We start from the raw sequence: 15,102 nt of genomic DNA, 5'->3' as shown, positions 1-15,102 counted from the left end.
GCTCCATTTAGCTTTTATTTCAGAAATTCAGAGTAAGCTTAACCCAAGTTCAAAGGCCACCTCGAGGGTGACACTTAGCATAATTGCATAAGTGTCTTAACTGTTTCCCCTCCAGCTCAATGTGGTCATTTATAATGAATGTGCTGGCTAGAATCCCCTTAACTCACACCGCTATGACACATTATATCACTGCTATGCTTATGTTTTTAACAAGCCTGCATATATTGATTAATGATACTGAGGGAATACTAACCATGAGAACCTGGCGTATTAATCAAACAGTCGAAAATATTTCTATAAATATTGGTAATCTCTAGTGGGACAGGGCCAATTTAAATCTATAAATACAACTGTACGGGAAAATGAATTATGAACATTAAATTGTTTGACAGCAGCAATAGTCCCGATAAATAATTCAATATGTGGGGCAGGTGCTAATTAGCTTGTGTGCCACAGACAGAGCAGACAGGAAAGGGTGTGTTGAACTGAGACTTGATGCTGTAAAATCTATAGTTCTTTCTTCCTTCCTCAAGGTAAGAGCTTTTTTCTCTCTCTCTTTTTTTTTTCAAAATCTGCTGCCTGGCTGCCTAAAGGAGCAGCACTCATCTAAGACACAGTATCTCCCCCTCTCCCATTTTCTCCCTCTGTTCCTCCTCCTTTTGTTCCCTTTGTACCGATCAAAATTCATGCTGAGTAGTAGGTTATGGGCCCGCAAACGCACACTGCGCAGTTTGGTTTTAATCTGATTCCACCTGGCCCTCCTAACGGCATTTCAGATCCCTAATATCATTCCACCAGCGCTGCTGTGACTGGGATTAGCCGGCCTAATGATGTGGCAGCTCGTATCACACTCACCGTTCCGCGATTTCCGAGAGGAGAGCCACGGAGCGCTCTTTCCTAACATCTCCACTCTTTCCCTTTGCCTGCGAGCGAAATTCTGAACATTGGATGACACTGTTATGAGAACGGAGAACATTCAGGATCTAATTGAGCCAATTTGTAAGTATGCCTGCTGAGAGCTAGCAGCTCTCAGCAGGAGGATAGTGACATCTTCCATTTTTCTCTGTGTGACTGCCACGCTCTCCCTGTTTCATGTATAAATCCCAAGCACAGAGTACAACCCTGCGCTAGAGACTCAACTCAAGCAGCGAGTACATTCCTCATGTCCTTTTCACTCTCAAGGCCGCCAGATGCCAAAAAACACAATTTTTATAACATTTGCTCACCTCATCTTAGAGTGTCACACTCCTGCTACCTGATCAGACTGCACAAGCGAAGGGGAAGAACGGGTAGGCGGTGGGGGTTGACATCTCAAGGCAGGGCGATGGTGATATCAGATGCCCCAGTAGGGGCAGATCTGTCTCGTGGGCCTCAGGCAATGTGGCCTGATAAGCCACTGGCCCCAGAGTCAGCGGTGGTAGGACGAACTCAATTAGCTCCTGACAGACCCCCTTGCAGCCCAGCGCAGCCTCCTCAGCACAGCCAAGAACCCGCTGGCAGCTGCCACGCTGACCTCTCCTCCAGGGGCCACTGCCACCTTTTACCGCTCCAACACACACACAGAGCCAGGGACTCATTTTTTTGTAAAAGCGAAAATCATGGTCAAAATCTACACGGCCCCACAAAAGTCACAGAAATACGCACAGAGGCTTGAAAGCCACCAAGGGTGCTCGCCGCACATTCACACGGGGGAAAATGTAAATGAAAAAGGACCGAGGCTCAAGGAGGGGTTGGTTTGGCCCCTGGGAGAAAGGAAGGGAATGGAGATTCCAAAACACACTTAGCTGAAATATGGAGTGTGCCTCTCTCTGTCTAACTGGCTCCAGGTTAATGACCACCAGGGGAATAAGGGCCAAAAGACTCTTGGGGCAATGAGCATAAGTGTGTGTGTCTGTTAGATTGGTTTATGCGCTCATATGCGAGTGTGTATTTGCACTGCAGACAGAATATGAAAGATGGAAATTTGGGGGTTGGCGGTGTGTCGTGTGGCTGACGGCGGTGGTTTGGTTGGAGGCAAGACCGGCACTCCACAGGGACCCATTCTAATCTATGAGGAAGAGGCCCCTGATTTTGGAGTTTCTCATTCATTAGTCCTGCTCTAGCAGGGAGACAGGGAGAGGACTGAGAGGAGGGGGTGGACCTGAGGAGAGGGGAGGGGCATCTTTATTAACGGATGTGCCAGACACTCAGAAGACGCTGACAGAGATTTATGATTTGCAGATCTATGGAGGCAAACAAAAGGAAAGCGGAGGGAAAAAAAAACAGGAAAAGAGAGAGTGAGTGAGGGGCTACATTAGAAGAAACAGAGAAGAGAGTGTTTACTGTTGTGATGGGGAGTGAGGGTCCCAGATCGATAGTCAGGAGGCTACAGGGGCCAGGGCAGGGTTACCACTTCTCAGGGACTGCGCTGCTGCTGCTCCGTGGTGCTCTAGCAAAGGATTATATTTAGCTGCTTCACAGCGATGTTACTGTAGTCTTTATAAAGCCATGAGCTCACTCCACTACGACAACATGAGCCCCACGCTCCAGCAGCACCACAAGATAGAGTCGACCAAGAAGCAGATCACATCTATCGATCGCCCCTCCCGCTCCTTCCTGTTCTAGAGACGCTGCTGGCAGAAGAGAGAGGGCCTCTCGTGACACAGGCGCTGCTGTTTGTCTGACGTAAACTGTCTGGGCCGCTCTGGGCAGATCTTGTTCTTATAAGGGGCTGAGTTCAGGATGTTGAGGGAAGCAACCGGCTAATGACAGAGCTTCTGTCAGTGGAAGTGTGGGTGGGGGGGTCGGGGGGGAAGTAACCGCCGTCTAAACTTCTTACGACAGAAAGCAAGGAGTTAACAATCTTCTATGCAGAACCAGTGGGAACGGCTCTCTGCAGAGTTGGACAGCTCATCACGCTGTATGTAAAAAAGGAAGTTCAGGGATAATTCCGGCCTGCCGTGCCGTTACCAAAGATTACTTTTCATTACATCCATTATGTGGCACAGTCATGGTATAATTTAGCAACATGAATTTACAATGGCTCTTGATAACTACAAAAAGTAATTATGGTGCATGGCAAAAAAAAATAAATAAATTAGCCTTGGGGCCTAGAAAACTTGGGGTTAGGTGATGACATCGGACACAACCCTGTGTTGTGTGATATGTTACCGATACACAGGCAACAATATCACAGTACGTTCTCCTGCGATACTGTGACATGGAGGTTTCTCCCCTTTACTACAGACGGTTTAACTAAACCGTTTCTTTGTCATGTGATGGTTTTAAAAATGTGAACATTTATTAAAACTGCTTAATTAAATTTGGCTGTAAAACTCAAATAAGAGCACGGTGCAAATAAATGCACTAACAACGAGTCGTTTTTTCTAAAATTGTAAAGATAATGTATTATTCTCAGGAATGCATTATAGTGATATATTATGCAAATCCTCATGAACAGTGTGATTCAATACAATCTGAACTTTAACACTTTTTCTTAAAAAAACTGCACGTTCAGTTTTGCACGATAAAAGCCGACTGCTAAAGTTTTGCTTAACTGCAACAAATCCAGTAAAAAGCCAACAGATATCAACCACAGCACGCTCCATGAGGAGGGAGGTGGGATTATAAAATTTGAATAATGAAGAAAAGAAAAAAGTTTGCGCATAACTAAAAGTCATGCATTGCAGTTCAGAGAGCATTCAGAGATATTTGTGGAGCAAACCAAGAGAGAAAACAGATCCACAAGGCTAATTTTCACAGAAAGTTGCAAGCTGTGCTGGATGATTTTTTTTATTGTTTGTGTGTCTAAGTGTGTGTGTGCCTGTGTGTGTCACAAACAGAAAGAAATATTTTTATAAAGGGTTAAGGCTATTTAACACAGTGCAATGTAAATCACAGGTTTAGACACAGTCACTGTGCGTAGAGGGGGACGGAGGCATAGAGCCATGCATGAAATTACTTCATTAATCTTCTTCTGATAGGCCGTCCTTGTTTAGGAGGAAACTACCTGCCTAAAACAAAGAGCCAATCCTGCCTCCACCACAAATTATCCCCTTTATCAGAAGAGGACACAAATATAAACAGACACACACACACACGCGTACATACACAAATGTTAGAGCAAAATTAACAGGTCAAAAATCGGAGGTTTATCAGGTGTTTCAGACGTGACGGCGTTTGCAGAGGCTCACGGTCAGTGAGCAATCACAGCGCGGCGCGCGATACGACATCTGTGAGTTAAAGATGTAACTTGATTCCTCGCGTTTAAAGCGTTGTTCGAGGCACACAATTCAGACGACTCCAAAACGAATTGCTGTTACTCAGAAACACCATTGTTATGACTGTCACACGCCACAGCAGTCGACACAGTCACAGCAATAGCCTCTAGCTTTTTACAGGCTCATCTCTACCAGCTGCCACACATTCTCCATAAATAGTGCTGGTAATAAAAAGGCGGGTGGGCCTAACTGATTTATATGGTTGTGTCCACCACCACACCATTCAGGAATAATTAAACTTTGGGGATATTTCCTGAATTAATGCATCTCCTTCAGGGGTGGGGAGGTGGGGGGGTTGACATCTAAACGTGCGACGCGGTTTTTACCAACGTCTCGCGTCACAGGATGTAGTGGGAGAGGGGGCCTCTCAACATTTCGACAAGCAGCCACTCAGTGTGTGAACGTTTGATTGTACTTAAGGATGCAAGGGCGGTCTCTTAAGGTGACGTTTTAATGTGCACATGTTTTGTGACCAACAGGCAAATACTCATATAAGCACACGGTCGTATAAACTGAAGGCAGATGCAGAGGAATACACACACACACTTTTACACTAACAAATCTGTCAGTTATCAGATTTAATTATTATATGACAAGAAAAGTTGTAAAAAAATGTTAACCTCTAATAAAAACTGCCCTTGATGACAGTAAGGGTGAACAGCCTGATTTTCAGATTGAGTTATAATTTAATTTTCCCTTTGCTTCCATATTTGTGTCACTGAAAAGTTTGGAGAGCAGACAAGAATTTGGTTATTTGGAAACCGAGCACAAAAATTAGAAGCTTGTTCTGATTTATACAGTATACTGTATTTATCATTTATAATGACTCCACATTTAAAAAACTGAAGTCTAAACAACACCAAAGACTCAGAAGTAAATGTGTAAAATGTTCTTACATTTAAGACTTTCACTAACTCTTATTTGACAAAGACATTCAAATATTTTTGCGCTGCTTTTTAATTTATTTATTTTTTACATGAATTAAAATCTCAAACAAAAGTTGCTTTTATTTTTCTAATAGCAGGGTCCAAATATGGAAGCACAGAGACACTGACCGGCGTTTTGCACACTGTTCTGTTACTGGGTGATTATTGGTTACATCTAATTGCCCAGGGCAAATCTGGGATAAGCAATAGTAGTGCTCTCTCTCTCTCTCTCTCTCTCTCTCTCTCTCGTAGACACACCCGTAAGACAGCCTCTGTACACGCAGCATGTTTTCAGTTTAACAATTTCAGCAGTTCATGAAGCTGAGCCCTACAGCTTTCTTTAAGGCTGTGCTCTGCGTGTTTCAGCACATGAACCTGAAACATTCGAACAGCTCTCCAAAAAGCGATGACAAAAAAAACGTTATTCCTCTAAAAGCTGTAATGGGTGGAAGGCTCACGCAGACCATGCATAGAAGACCTGGTGAAGCTGTCAGTAGGAATCAGAGCTGCTTCAGTGATGGACGCTTCCAATATTGATTTCATAAATAAACAAAGCTAAGCATCGATCTTAATGTTATTTTGCATTTCAATTACTGCTCCGAAACATAACCTTCAAACAACTGACCGCTCAATACTAATAGCCTTCAATGATAAACACCCATATCGTTACCCACCTTACGTCATGTCATTTTTTAACTAAGTGTGAATTACTGAACCTGGAGTCGCACAATGTGACTGCAATCAAATAGAAAGCAAAATGTTTGCACAAAAAATGTTAAACTTTGTAATCACGGCTGATTTTGCTTTTAATCTTCACCGTGTGGTGTTTTCTTGTAATGCAACACTCAACAGCTCATGCTAACGGCTCTTTTCTTGACCGTGGTGTATTTCCCAATTTCCGCTTTCTATTGTAGGTGTGTGTATGTGACTGTATGTATGTGTGTGTGTGAGGATGCATGCATGCATGGATGTGTGTAAATGAAGAGGAGCCCTTCAGTGTTGGAGCAACAGGAAGAAGTGCTGACGCACTGTGTCAGTGATAGCACTCTGCTGCCACAAGGGCATGAGAGCCCACATAGGCTAGCATTATCCTTCTAGACTAATGGGCCTGGTTATTTTTAAACAGATTCTCACACTGCGGTGGAGGTGTCCAAGGTTACCATGGATGAGAAATCAGGAGGGACGCATGCAGTGACATTTGGTGATATCTGTGCAGGTGGATGTTATAAAATAGCCAAAGAGGTATTATAAGTAATCATGAAGAGATCTAAAGGCCAAACATCAAATAGGCTCTCAAGAGAGAGCATGTTATTATGAAAGCATGATCTTCCAAAACTGACCAATACTAAAAAGAAACATTCAGAATCTGGTCTTTAGTAAGTTTTAGAGTAAAGAAATACAGAAAAAAGAACCAGCCTGGATCCTGAAACCTTCTCTTGTCCTTTTATTTTATCAGTTAATGACCTGGGAAATAAAGCAACACAAGAAGGTGCTTGATTTGGCAGCTCCTTAAAAGCCAGCCTCAGCACTAACAACTATGAACCCAAATACCTCTGAAGCTAGAGAATTGAGACTATCTAGACATTGCCAACACACTCTGCATCACCATTTGGCCTGGAGAGAGACAACATGCTCCCCCCGCTCAGCTTGAGCTGAGTGACATATTTACAGTGAAAGTAATGATACTAGATACCAGAAATGAGAGGGCTCCAGCGTGGCCAGTGGACTCAGGAATCTCTCTAATGAATTGGACAACAAAGCCCTGTTGGTACAAGGAAGAAGTATTTAGAATTTGGCAAAAATCTGAGCTTAAGCACATTAGGTTTCTCTTTAAAAGGCACACATCCCAAAAAACCTCCTAACATTTGCTCTGGGAGATGAGGAAAGTAAGAGCAGGACAGGTGGGTTGCCTGGGCTCCATGCTGCAGCTACAGAGGCCACCGGCTCCTGGCTCATAGCGGGGTGGCAATTCTCGGCCAGGAGCTTCTTCTGGTAATGTATTCTGAAACCAAATTACCGTAAGCTGATCCCATCTGGATAGCGTCTGTGCACGGCTGCTTTGGTTACCCACCACTGCCTCTAGCCTGTGATAGCATCTCCATGAAGACAGCAAAAATCTGATTAACCCTATAACAATGAAACACTTGGTCAAAGAGCAAGGAGCTTTTAACTTAAGATACACTAATGCAATTCCCTCGCCTTGTTTTCTGAAACCTAATAAGAATCAAGTGGACGGACTGCTAGAGATGGGTGTTTGCAGGCTTTAATGCAGCAAGCTGGGAATGAAGTCAAATAAATTGAAATCTAATTCATCACTGTGTGTTAACTTCTTTCTGCTTCTCTGAAAATACATTAAAAAGCTCTTATTTCATGAAGGGAAATTGGATAGCCTAGTTAGTTTATTGCAGTGCCTCTGCCAGGGCTTAAGGGAAGCCTGGGTGTTGATGGAACATTTAGAAGCAGAGAGAAGTCACATCTCAATTCGCTGCCACTCAAATGTTGTGTTTTCTAACAAGCACTGAAAAACTTACACTTGCAATCCTCAACCAGAGCTGGTTTCTAAAGAGAGTGCAACAGCCAGTGCAACACAAGTGAGTGCAGAGAATCTAATTCCACTACACGATAAAAAACACTTGGATTTAAACAACTGAAGCAAAACTGTAAAACGGGGCGAATGTAATGGGAACATAAAACATTATTAGAACAAGTTGCAATAACGTCGACGTTTCTTTTCAATTGATTTCCAACATTAAAGAAACAAGAGAAGCATCTCTCTGTTTAAAAGATAAAAACTCTCCTTCCAGCTAATTCCCAGGCAGTATTGATGCCTTCGGTTCAGTATAGGTACTACAGTGATACGGCACTACACTGTTGTGCTAATAACATAGAGCACATACGTTCTACTAATCCTCTCACTTAAGCATCGCGGCCGCATCCAGCGCTCAGTAAGAGGCTGCAAATACCAGTGCATAATTAGCAGAGAGCTACTGCTGAGCCAAAATTACCAGCAGCACACAAGCATGTGCTGAAAAGAGCCCACAAATTAACTGTTTTGGGGGATTGATATACGTTCACATTACTGCTGAGCATTCCTTCATTAAGATATTTTAGGTTTACTGATTGCCATTTCAAAAGAAATGTAAACAGTTACTAATATGTTAAACACCTGTTCACAACTGAGCTTTGAAAGAGTAGATTTTCTGCTCACCGTCAAGTACAAATATAATTATTTATATTCAGCATAATCACTAAATTATATTTAATGTTTCCTATTATTTTAGACAGATTTTAAATCAGCACAACATAACTACATCTCTGATAATAAACAAACATAAATATACTTCACTCTTTAAGTATTACTAAAAAATATCCCAGCACAGCTACATAAACTTCGTCTTTCACACCTGAAAAATGGAAAAACAAATACTAGATTATGTGTAATTTCTTTAAGAAATACAATGAAAAAAATCTGAATTCTGACACCTGAAAGATCAAACTGATTTAAACTAAAAGACTTACTAAGCAATTACTTTTCGACATAATTGAAACTGTCCTAAAATTTAAATGTTTAATGTTTCACCTTGTGCAATTCATATAGTTCAATTTCTGCTGAAAACTGGATTTTACAGGAAACCATTAATGAGTCCATTAAAAAATGAAAACTTAAATATGTGATTACATACTGGTGTAAATATGTAAAGCTCTTCTAAAAGAAATAAAAATTGCAGTGGTTTTCTTTTCCTAATTAGGAAATACAGACAAAAGAATACAAAAAAGACATTATGACTTGAGCCCATCGTACCTGACATGCAATAGAAATGTTCACTTTTTTAGGGTTTGTTTAATTTAATTTTAAGATGTATCAAAGAATGAAACTACACAAAATACATCTTAAGGGAAAAAAACAGAGATGATTCCATTTATTCCTTATTATTCATAAGTATCCTAGAAGAACTTTGAATTTGCAGTGATTAAAGCTCAAACTAAAAAAGTCAAAAAAGTAAGAAACACTAAGAGAATTGAGCTCTAACTGTTTTCTGTTAATGATTTTCACATTTTTTAAAATCTAATTAATTAAAAAAAACTAAATATCTTATTTATGGTAAAACTGAATAATATGAGAACAACACTAACAAGAAAAAATTATTTACCAAAAATATTAAATTATTATAAAACACTGTCTAATTTGGGAAAAGCTCCTGAAATTTCTTTAAACTTCTACATAATAACCCTTATAATTATTATCATTTACAAAATATATGATTTATAACCTGCTTAAATTCATAACAAAAAACTTTAGAACAGCCAAATGTCTTAGAGGCTGGTTTTCATACTATATCTGTTATTGGTTGTTGTTAGATATATTTGTACCATAATGATAAAACTGCTTCTAAAAAAGAATAATAATAATTACAAAGAAAACTGGTGATACAAAAAATACCTTAACTAAAGGTAATTTGTTTTGTTTTAAATGTAAGATACTGGTTGATTTAAAAAGTTTGGTGAAGGCACTGTAAGCCCAGACTGTCCCAGCAGCCAGGAGCTGTCGAGACAGCAGCTTGCCCGGCACGCCGCTGACTGGGACAGACCTGCCGCCTGACTGAGGTTACAGGGTCCTTTCATTCGTCTTGCCTGGCTACAAATATATATTACAGCGTGTAATTTATCCTCTCCAGTTCTACGGATTCACGTTAATCTCTCCTCTTTATAATATCATTCTCAGTCTGCCTGGGTGGCCGGATCTAGGGACAAAGCCATCAGCAAACAAGCTCCTAACCAAACTGGACAGGCACCCCCCAAATTCTATAGAGTAAAAAAAAAGGAAAGAAAAAAGGAAAACACACACACGCACACACACACACACACACACACACTGCTTCAAAGGGCCAAGTTAAATCAATCAGCCATGCTCTGAAAGATATTTATAAAACATACATCATGATGTGCCACACACCCATACACGCATTTACACAGTTGCACCTGCTCTGCTGCTCAATCCTGTCAAGTCCAACGATATTTAAAATCCCTCAAAACAACGAACGGGAAAAAAAGTGCAGGTAAGGAGTTTGAGTTGGCGTTAAGAGGCTATACAAAAAGAACAGCCAGGAATTAGAAAGTTAAAAGTTCAGCGCCTCGACTAGTAGAAAAGTAAAAGAAGAGTAGGTAAAGAGCAGATTATATTTTTTTAAATAGAAGAAAAATGAAAGGAAAATACAGGAAAAAGCAAAGGGATCAACGGCAGAGGTTAAAAAAAGAAATAAAAGGGGGAAAACAGAGAAACAAGTGCACCTACTGGTTATGATAGCTGAGAGGGTCTGGAAGACAAAGTTCTGAAATGTCCATCAGTCCAGTTTTAGCATTCCAGGAATGAGAGGAAGAGGAAAGAGAAAACAATTGAGACCCGCTTCTTTCCCAAATGATAGCAAAGCACCCTCAGAGACAACGCTGCCGAAAACCCCCTCCAGCACCGCTTCCCCCCAGCCTGCACAGGTATGCTGGACTCTGATGGATTGAGTGGGCGTGTGTGTGCCTGAGCATGTGTGTTGTGTATGCGCGTGTGTTTATGTATATATGAGTGGGAGAGAGAGAAAGAGTGTGTCTGAGTGTATGTGTGAGAGGCAGAGAGGGAAAGAGAGAGAGTGAAGGGGGGAGGGACAGATCGACAGGAGAGGTAAAAAGGGGGTGGGGTGGGGGGGGTGAGAGAAAGCTAGAGAGAGAGTGAGAGAGACAGAGAAGCGCAGGCAGCAGCGGGATGAGCGCTAAGATGGAGAGAGCATGAGAGTGCGAGCAAGAGGAATGACTCTTTCCATGGTCGGGATAGGGCTCTTTAAGACTCAAGGGCTTGATGAATATGGAACAGCTGCTGTTGGCTGGCTCTGAGGGGCAGGACTTAAAGCGACAGAGGGGGCCGGCGGTGCACTGGGGGAGGAGGGATCCAAACGCTCGCTCACACTCTCCGCTATGCACAACACGCATGGCTCACACGGACATAGACAAAACAAGCTATCGCATGAACAACAGCGATCTAGCGGTCAACACACAAAGTTTCCATCTCATGATATGACAGAGATGGGTGCTAGAAAGTTAAATAAATAAGATGATAAAGAGAAGTAAGGGGTTTTAAGTATCAGGGGAAGCTCCTAGTGTTCATAAAGCAAAAATAAATCAGAGTTTCAATACTTGCTGTTCTGAATTGAGTGGTTTTTTTAACAATATAAAGCAAGGTCTCTTTAAATGTGACATTTTACCTGCTGTATCTCTTTAGTTTTCTGTGTTATATCCAACCGTGCTGGGGTTAATTTGAAGTGGTGTCATAAAGCAACCACACATGAACACTGAACTTAACCAAGCAACACACACACCTCAGAGATATGACTGCACGGCAGTACTAAGCCTGCTGTCACACACTTCAAGTTTTTTTAAGATCAAAATGATACCTGCACTGTTACACAACACATGATAAAGTCAGATCTGACGCCAGCCGAGAGCAACACTATAGAAGTTCCAGCGGGCAGTCGAGTGCATCCGCAGCACTTCGCTTTCAAAAAGCAATAGCTTTCAAACCGCGCTGAGGACAGTAAATGTATTTATTGAGCGGTGTCATTAGCTCCATTCGCGGGTGTTACATGTGAGGGACCATTGTGAACCTTTCACCACCTGTGAGAGATGATCTCAAGCCATAACTCATATTCTCGAAGCCCATCATCTTCTAAAGCAGCAGAAAATCCAGCTCTGTCTCTTCTAACCCCAGCTTTATAAGCGCCTGTGCTTCGCTGTTGATCAAGCTCAGTAAGAATGCAGAGAATGCAGATACCATTTCACAGTCAGTGAGGGTCTCCATGTTACTGTATCCCCACATTATAAGAACAGAGCTTACCATGGTATCTTGGCACTTGGTCGAATTGAACTGAGAAGAAACAGCAGCTTGCCCATTTCTCAAAAAAAAAAAAAAAACCTCACAAGGCGGCTGATAAGAGCCTTCAGACTCTTCAATAAAAAAGTAACGTTTGAGTGAGTGAGGAAGCGAGGAGGAGTGATCTAGCGACAGATTCATGCAAAAAAGGGTGTGTTGTGTCGTTTTGCAGCTCTCCAGTTTCCTCTTCCGAACAGGAACAGCACAACACCCCCCCCCCTCCCCCCCGGAGAGGAATCCGGTTCCATTCATCGGCTCACGTTTCTATAATCAATGCAAAAACATCACGCAATCCCTATTGATCATCACAGGCCTATTGATGTGCAGCAATGGTGCCTCTAAGGTGGCATCACATCACACAGCATCTGCTCCCTTTTTTGTGACAAAACAAAATGACTAAATAAATGAAAATCCAATCAAGGTCGATGCCAAATCAAACACCTGTCAGTTTAATTTACCTAATTCAGGAATAAAATCAAAATTACAGTTCTTGGGCTTCAATACGAGCTGAATATTGAATAATAAGGAAGACAAGGCATGGGTATAGATTCAGCCAATTTCAGGTTGTTGGTTGTTGTTCAAGTTGTCTGGTAAATGATGTAAAATATTTTTAAATAGTGCAACAGCTACAAAAAAATTATTGTTTTGTGTTAAATGCGCTGAACAGGGCATACGTTACAGTAGCAGTGATGTTAGGAGATCATATTATTACCAAACAGTCTCATGACAGACTGGTTTCTAACTTTTTAACAGTGATAACTGCCATCATTTGACGAATCACATTTCTGCATATTTCCTATAGGCCTCCCGGGACTTGACATCATACATACTTTTGTCATGCAGTGTGAGCCATGAAAGCCATGCTGCTGTTATCGCTGCTTCTTATCAGCTCTGTTATGAAAAAAAAAAATCACAGCTTGTGGCAGCTGTTTGACAGAAAGGGATCTGATTCAAATAAATAATAGACCTGTTGTAGGCAAACACTCAATCACACTTGAACGGGGCTGAAGTTGAGAGACTAAAATTTTTCTTTTCCCTTTTTCGGGTTCTTTTTTGTTTTTTAAATTGAGATTCCTGTTTGCATTCTTCAAGCCTGCTCACCTCACACCTGCCTGTTTGTTGGTTCACATGTACTACATGTATGCAAGTAAAACAGTAATTAAGGTGTGTTGAAAGTCACTTCAGGTGAGAAAGGCAAAGAACCTCTACACAACCATTAAAGACTTGGTACTATTTGCATTGAAAGTCTCGACACTGACAAAATTACACCTGTTTGTGTCATAAAACGCCACACACAAACACACATACACTAATAGCACTGAAAGCAAATTACAAAGTTCTGACAACACTGAGGCAACCTGAAGAATCAGTGTGCTTCAACAAGTATGGCATTAACTCTCTAAATGTCAAGTTAATTTTATTATTAAAAAATAAATGATATTAAAGTCTGTTTATGTAAACAAGTGTGGGATAATGAGCAGAAAAGCTTTAAAACAACTTAATGTCCTTAAAAAGACTGCTATAAAGTCGTATTTTTTCCTTCCTCGGAAACTAAACCTGATAATAGGCCTCACTAGTTTTTACCCTATGACAGGCATACAGAATTAATCACGTAAATATCGTAATTGATATGATTTATATGACCAGTGAAAAAGGTGGTGTTGCACGTGCACTGCGCATGCTTTAATAGTAAGAGCTAAACTGCCCGCACGCTGACGTTATTCAAGCTAAAAGATAAGTAAACTAGTATAAAAATTTTAAACCTATTAAATCAAACTCTTAAAATCACGTGTGTTGGATGTGTAATTGGAAGATAAATACGGTTGATGAACGTGCCGTGTACCTTACTCGGACAAGTCATGTCACATCCCCGGGCTGAGCACCGCGCACTGTAGAGGTGGTGTCTCCAGGTTGTAGTGGTGTTGGTGGTGGTAGTGTGGCTCTGTGTGTCTGAGCGCCGCGTTTAACTGTCACACAACGGCAGCCGCACTATCCACTCCTCCTCCGGCGCGCGCCCTGTGGCTAAACCAAACACCTCCACCGGCAGGCAGCAGGACCCGGCGAGCGGGGTCAAATGTGAATCAAACGCGGGGGGGAGGGAGTAGAGAGGGGGGGGGGCTCTGCTGTGCTACGAAGAAAAACAAAACTTACAGCTGATTCACCCACTTTTTCTTTTAGGTCTTGTATAAAAAAAATAACACATTTTATTCATACTGTTTTTTATATATTTTTTATTTTAAGACTGTGAATTCCTATACCCCCCCCCCCCCCCCCCCCCAAAAAAAAAAAAAAAAAGGTAAGACACCTCAGTGCTCAGTTTCGGAAACAGATGCTTCCTATGTACCTCTGTATGCTTGTACAGCTGTTTCGAGCTAACTAGGTTTTTAGAGGCTCTAATTTAAGTTAATTTTGCCTATCTGGTCAACCTTAGCCCTCCTTCGGAATTCGGTGGGTAGCCTAGCAGAAAAAACTCCAGGTGAAAAGGCTGCACGCCGTGGCAGTCGGTTGGTTTCCACTGGTAATGAATAAATAACGGGACAAAAGCAGCGTCGCGTCTGTCGCACATATCACAGCTGCTGTATCAGGTAACCCAGGCGTCCACAAATTACACAAACTTGATTTGGCTTTTCAGCAGAATTACACACTTATTAGTGTGAACGCACTTATTGTAATTTGTTATGGAGCTTTGTGCAGGTGAATCAGCTGCACACCACAGCACTGAATGAACCCACGTGGACATATTTGGCCTTATTTTGACATTCACTGTAAGCCTTCTTCAAAAATTCGTTTTCCCTGGCGTTACACCTGACTTTTCACCCCTTCTGTCCTGACACGTGTGCTACATGTAATACAGAGATTTCCATTTCCCTTCTATATTTTCTGTCAATTGTTTTCCTCCTCTCATTTTGCATTCTCCATCGCTGACTGACTGCCTCAGCAGCAGACGAGAGGAGAAAGCTATCTGACAGCAGCAACCAACTCTATCATCTCCACTAGAGGGAGG

General features: G+C 41.7%; 1 protein-coding gene across 8 annotated transcripts in view; it reads right to left on the bottom strand.

Annotated features, from left to right (window-relative positions):
- Positions 1–14,066, bottom strand: part of esrrb (estrogen-related receptor beta) — a 45,049-nt gene extending 30,983 nt beyond the window's left edge. The window contains exons 1-2 of one of the 8 annotated variants that reach the window (XM_080870924.1): positions 13,942–14,051; positions 6,879–6,947 (exon numbers count right to left, since the gene is read on the bottom strand). Coding sequence is in view for 4 of the 8 variants with exons in the window: in XM_080870919.1 (XP_080727045.1) it covers positions 6,879–6,947; positions 10,479–10,528 (119 nt within the window). In the remaining 4 variants the exon portion in view is untranslated. Of the gene's footprint in view, positions 1–6,878; positions 6,948–10,478; positions 10,922–13,941 lie in introns of those variants that run through there. The other 7 variants (XM_080870926.1, XM_080870922.1, XM_080870919.1 and 4 more) reach the window with 7 other exon arrangements.
- Positions 14,067–15,102: the final 1,036 nt, after the last annotated feature.

This window comes from Rhamphochromis sp. 'chilingali' (assembly GCF_963969265.1).
Source record: "Rhamphochromis sp. 'chilingali' genome assembly, chromosome: 21".
Lineage (NCBI taxonomy): Eukaryota > Metazoa > Chordata > Actinopteri > Cichliformes > Cichlidae > Rhamphochromis > Rhamphochromis sp. 'chilingali'.
The sequence above is the reverse complement of the archived record's forward strand: the minus strand, read 5'-3'. Positions and strand labels throughout refer to the sequence as shown.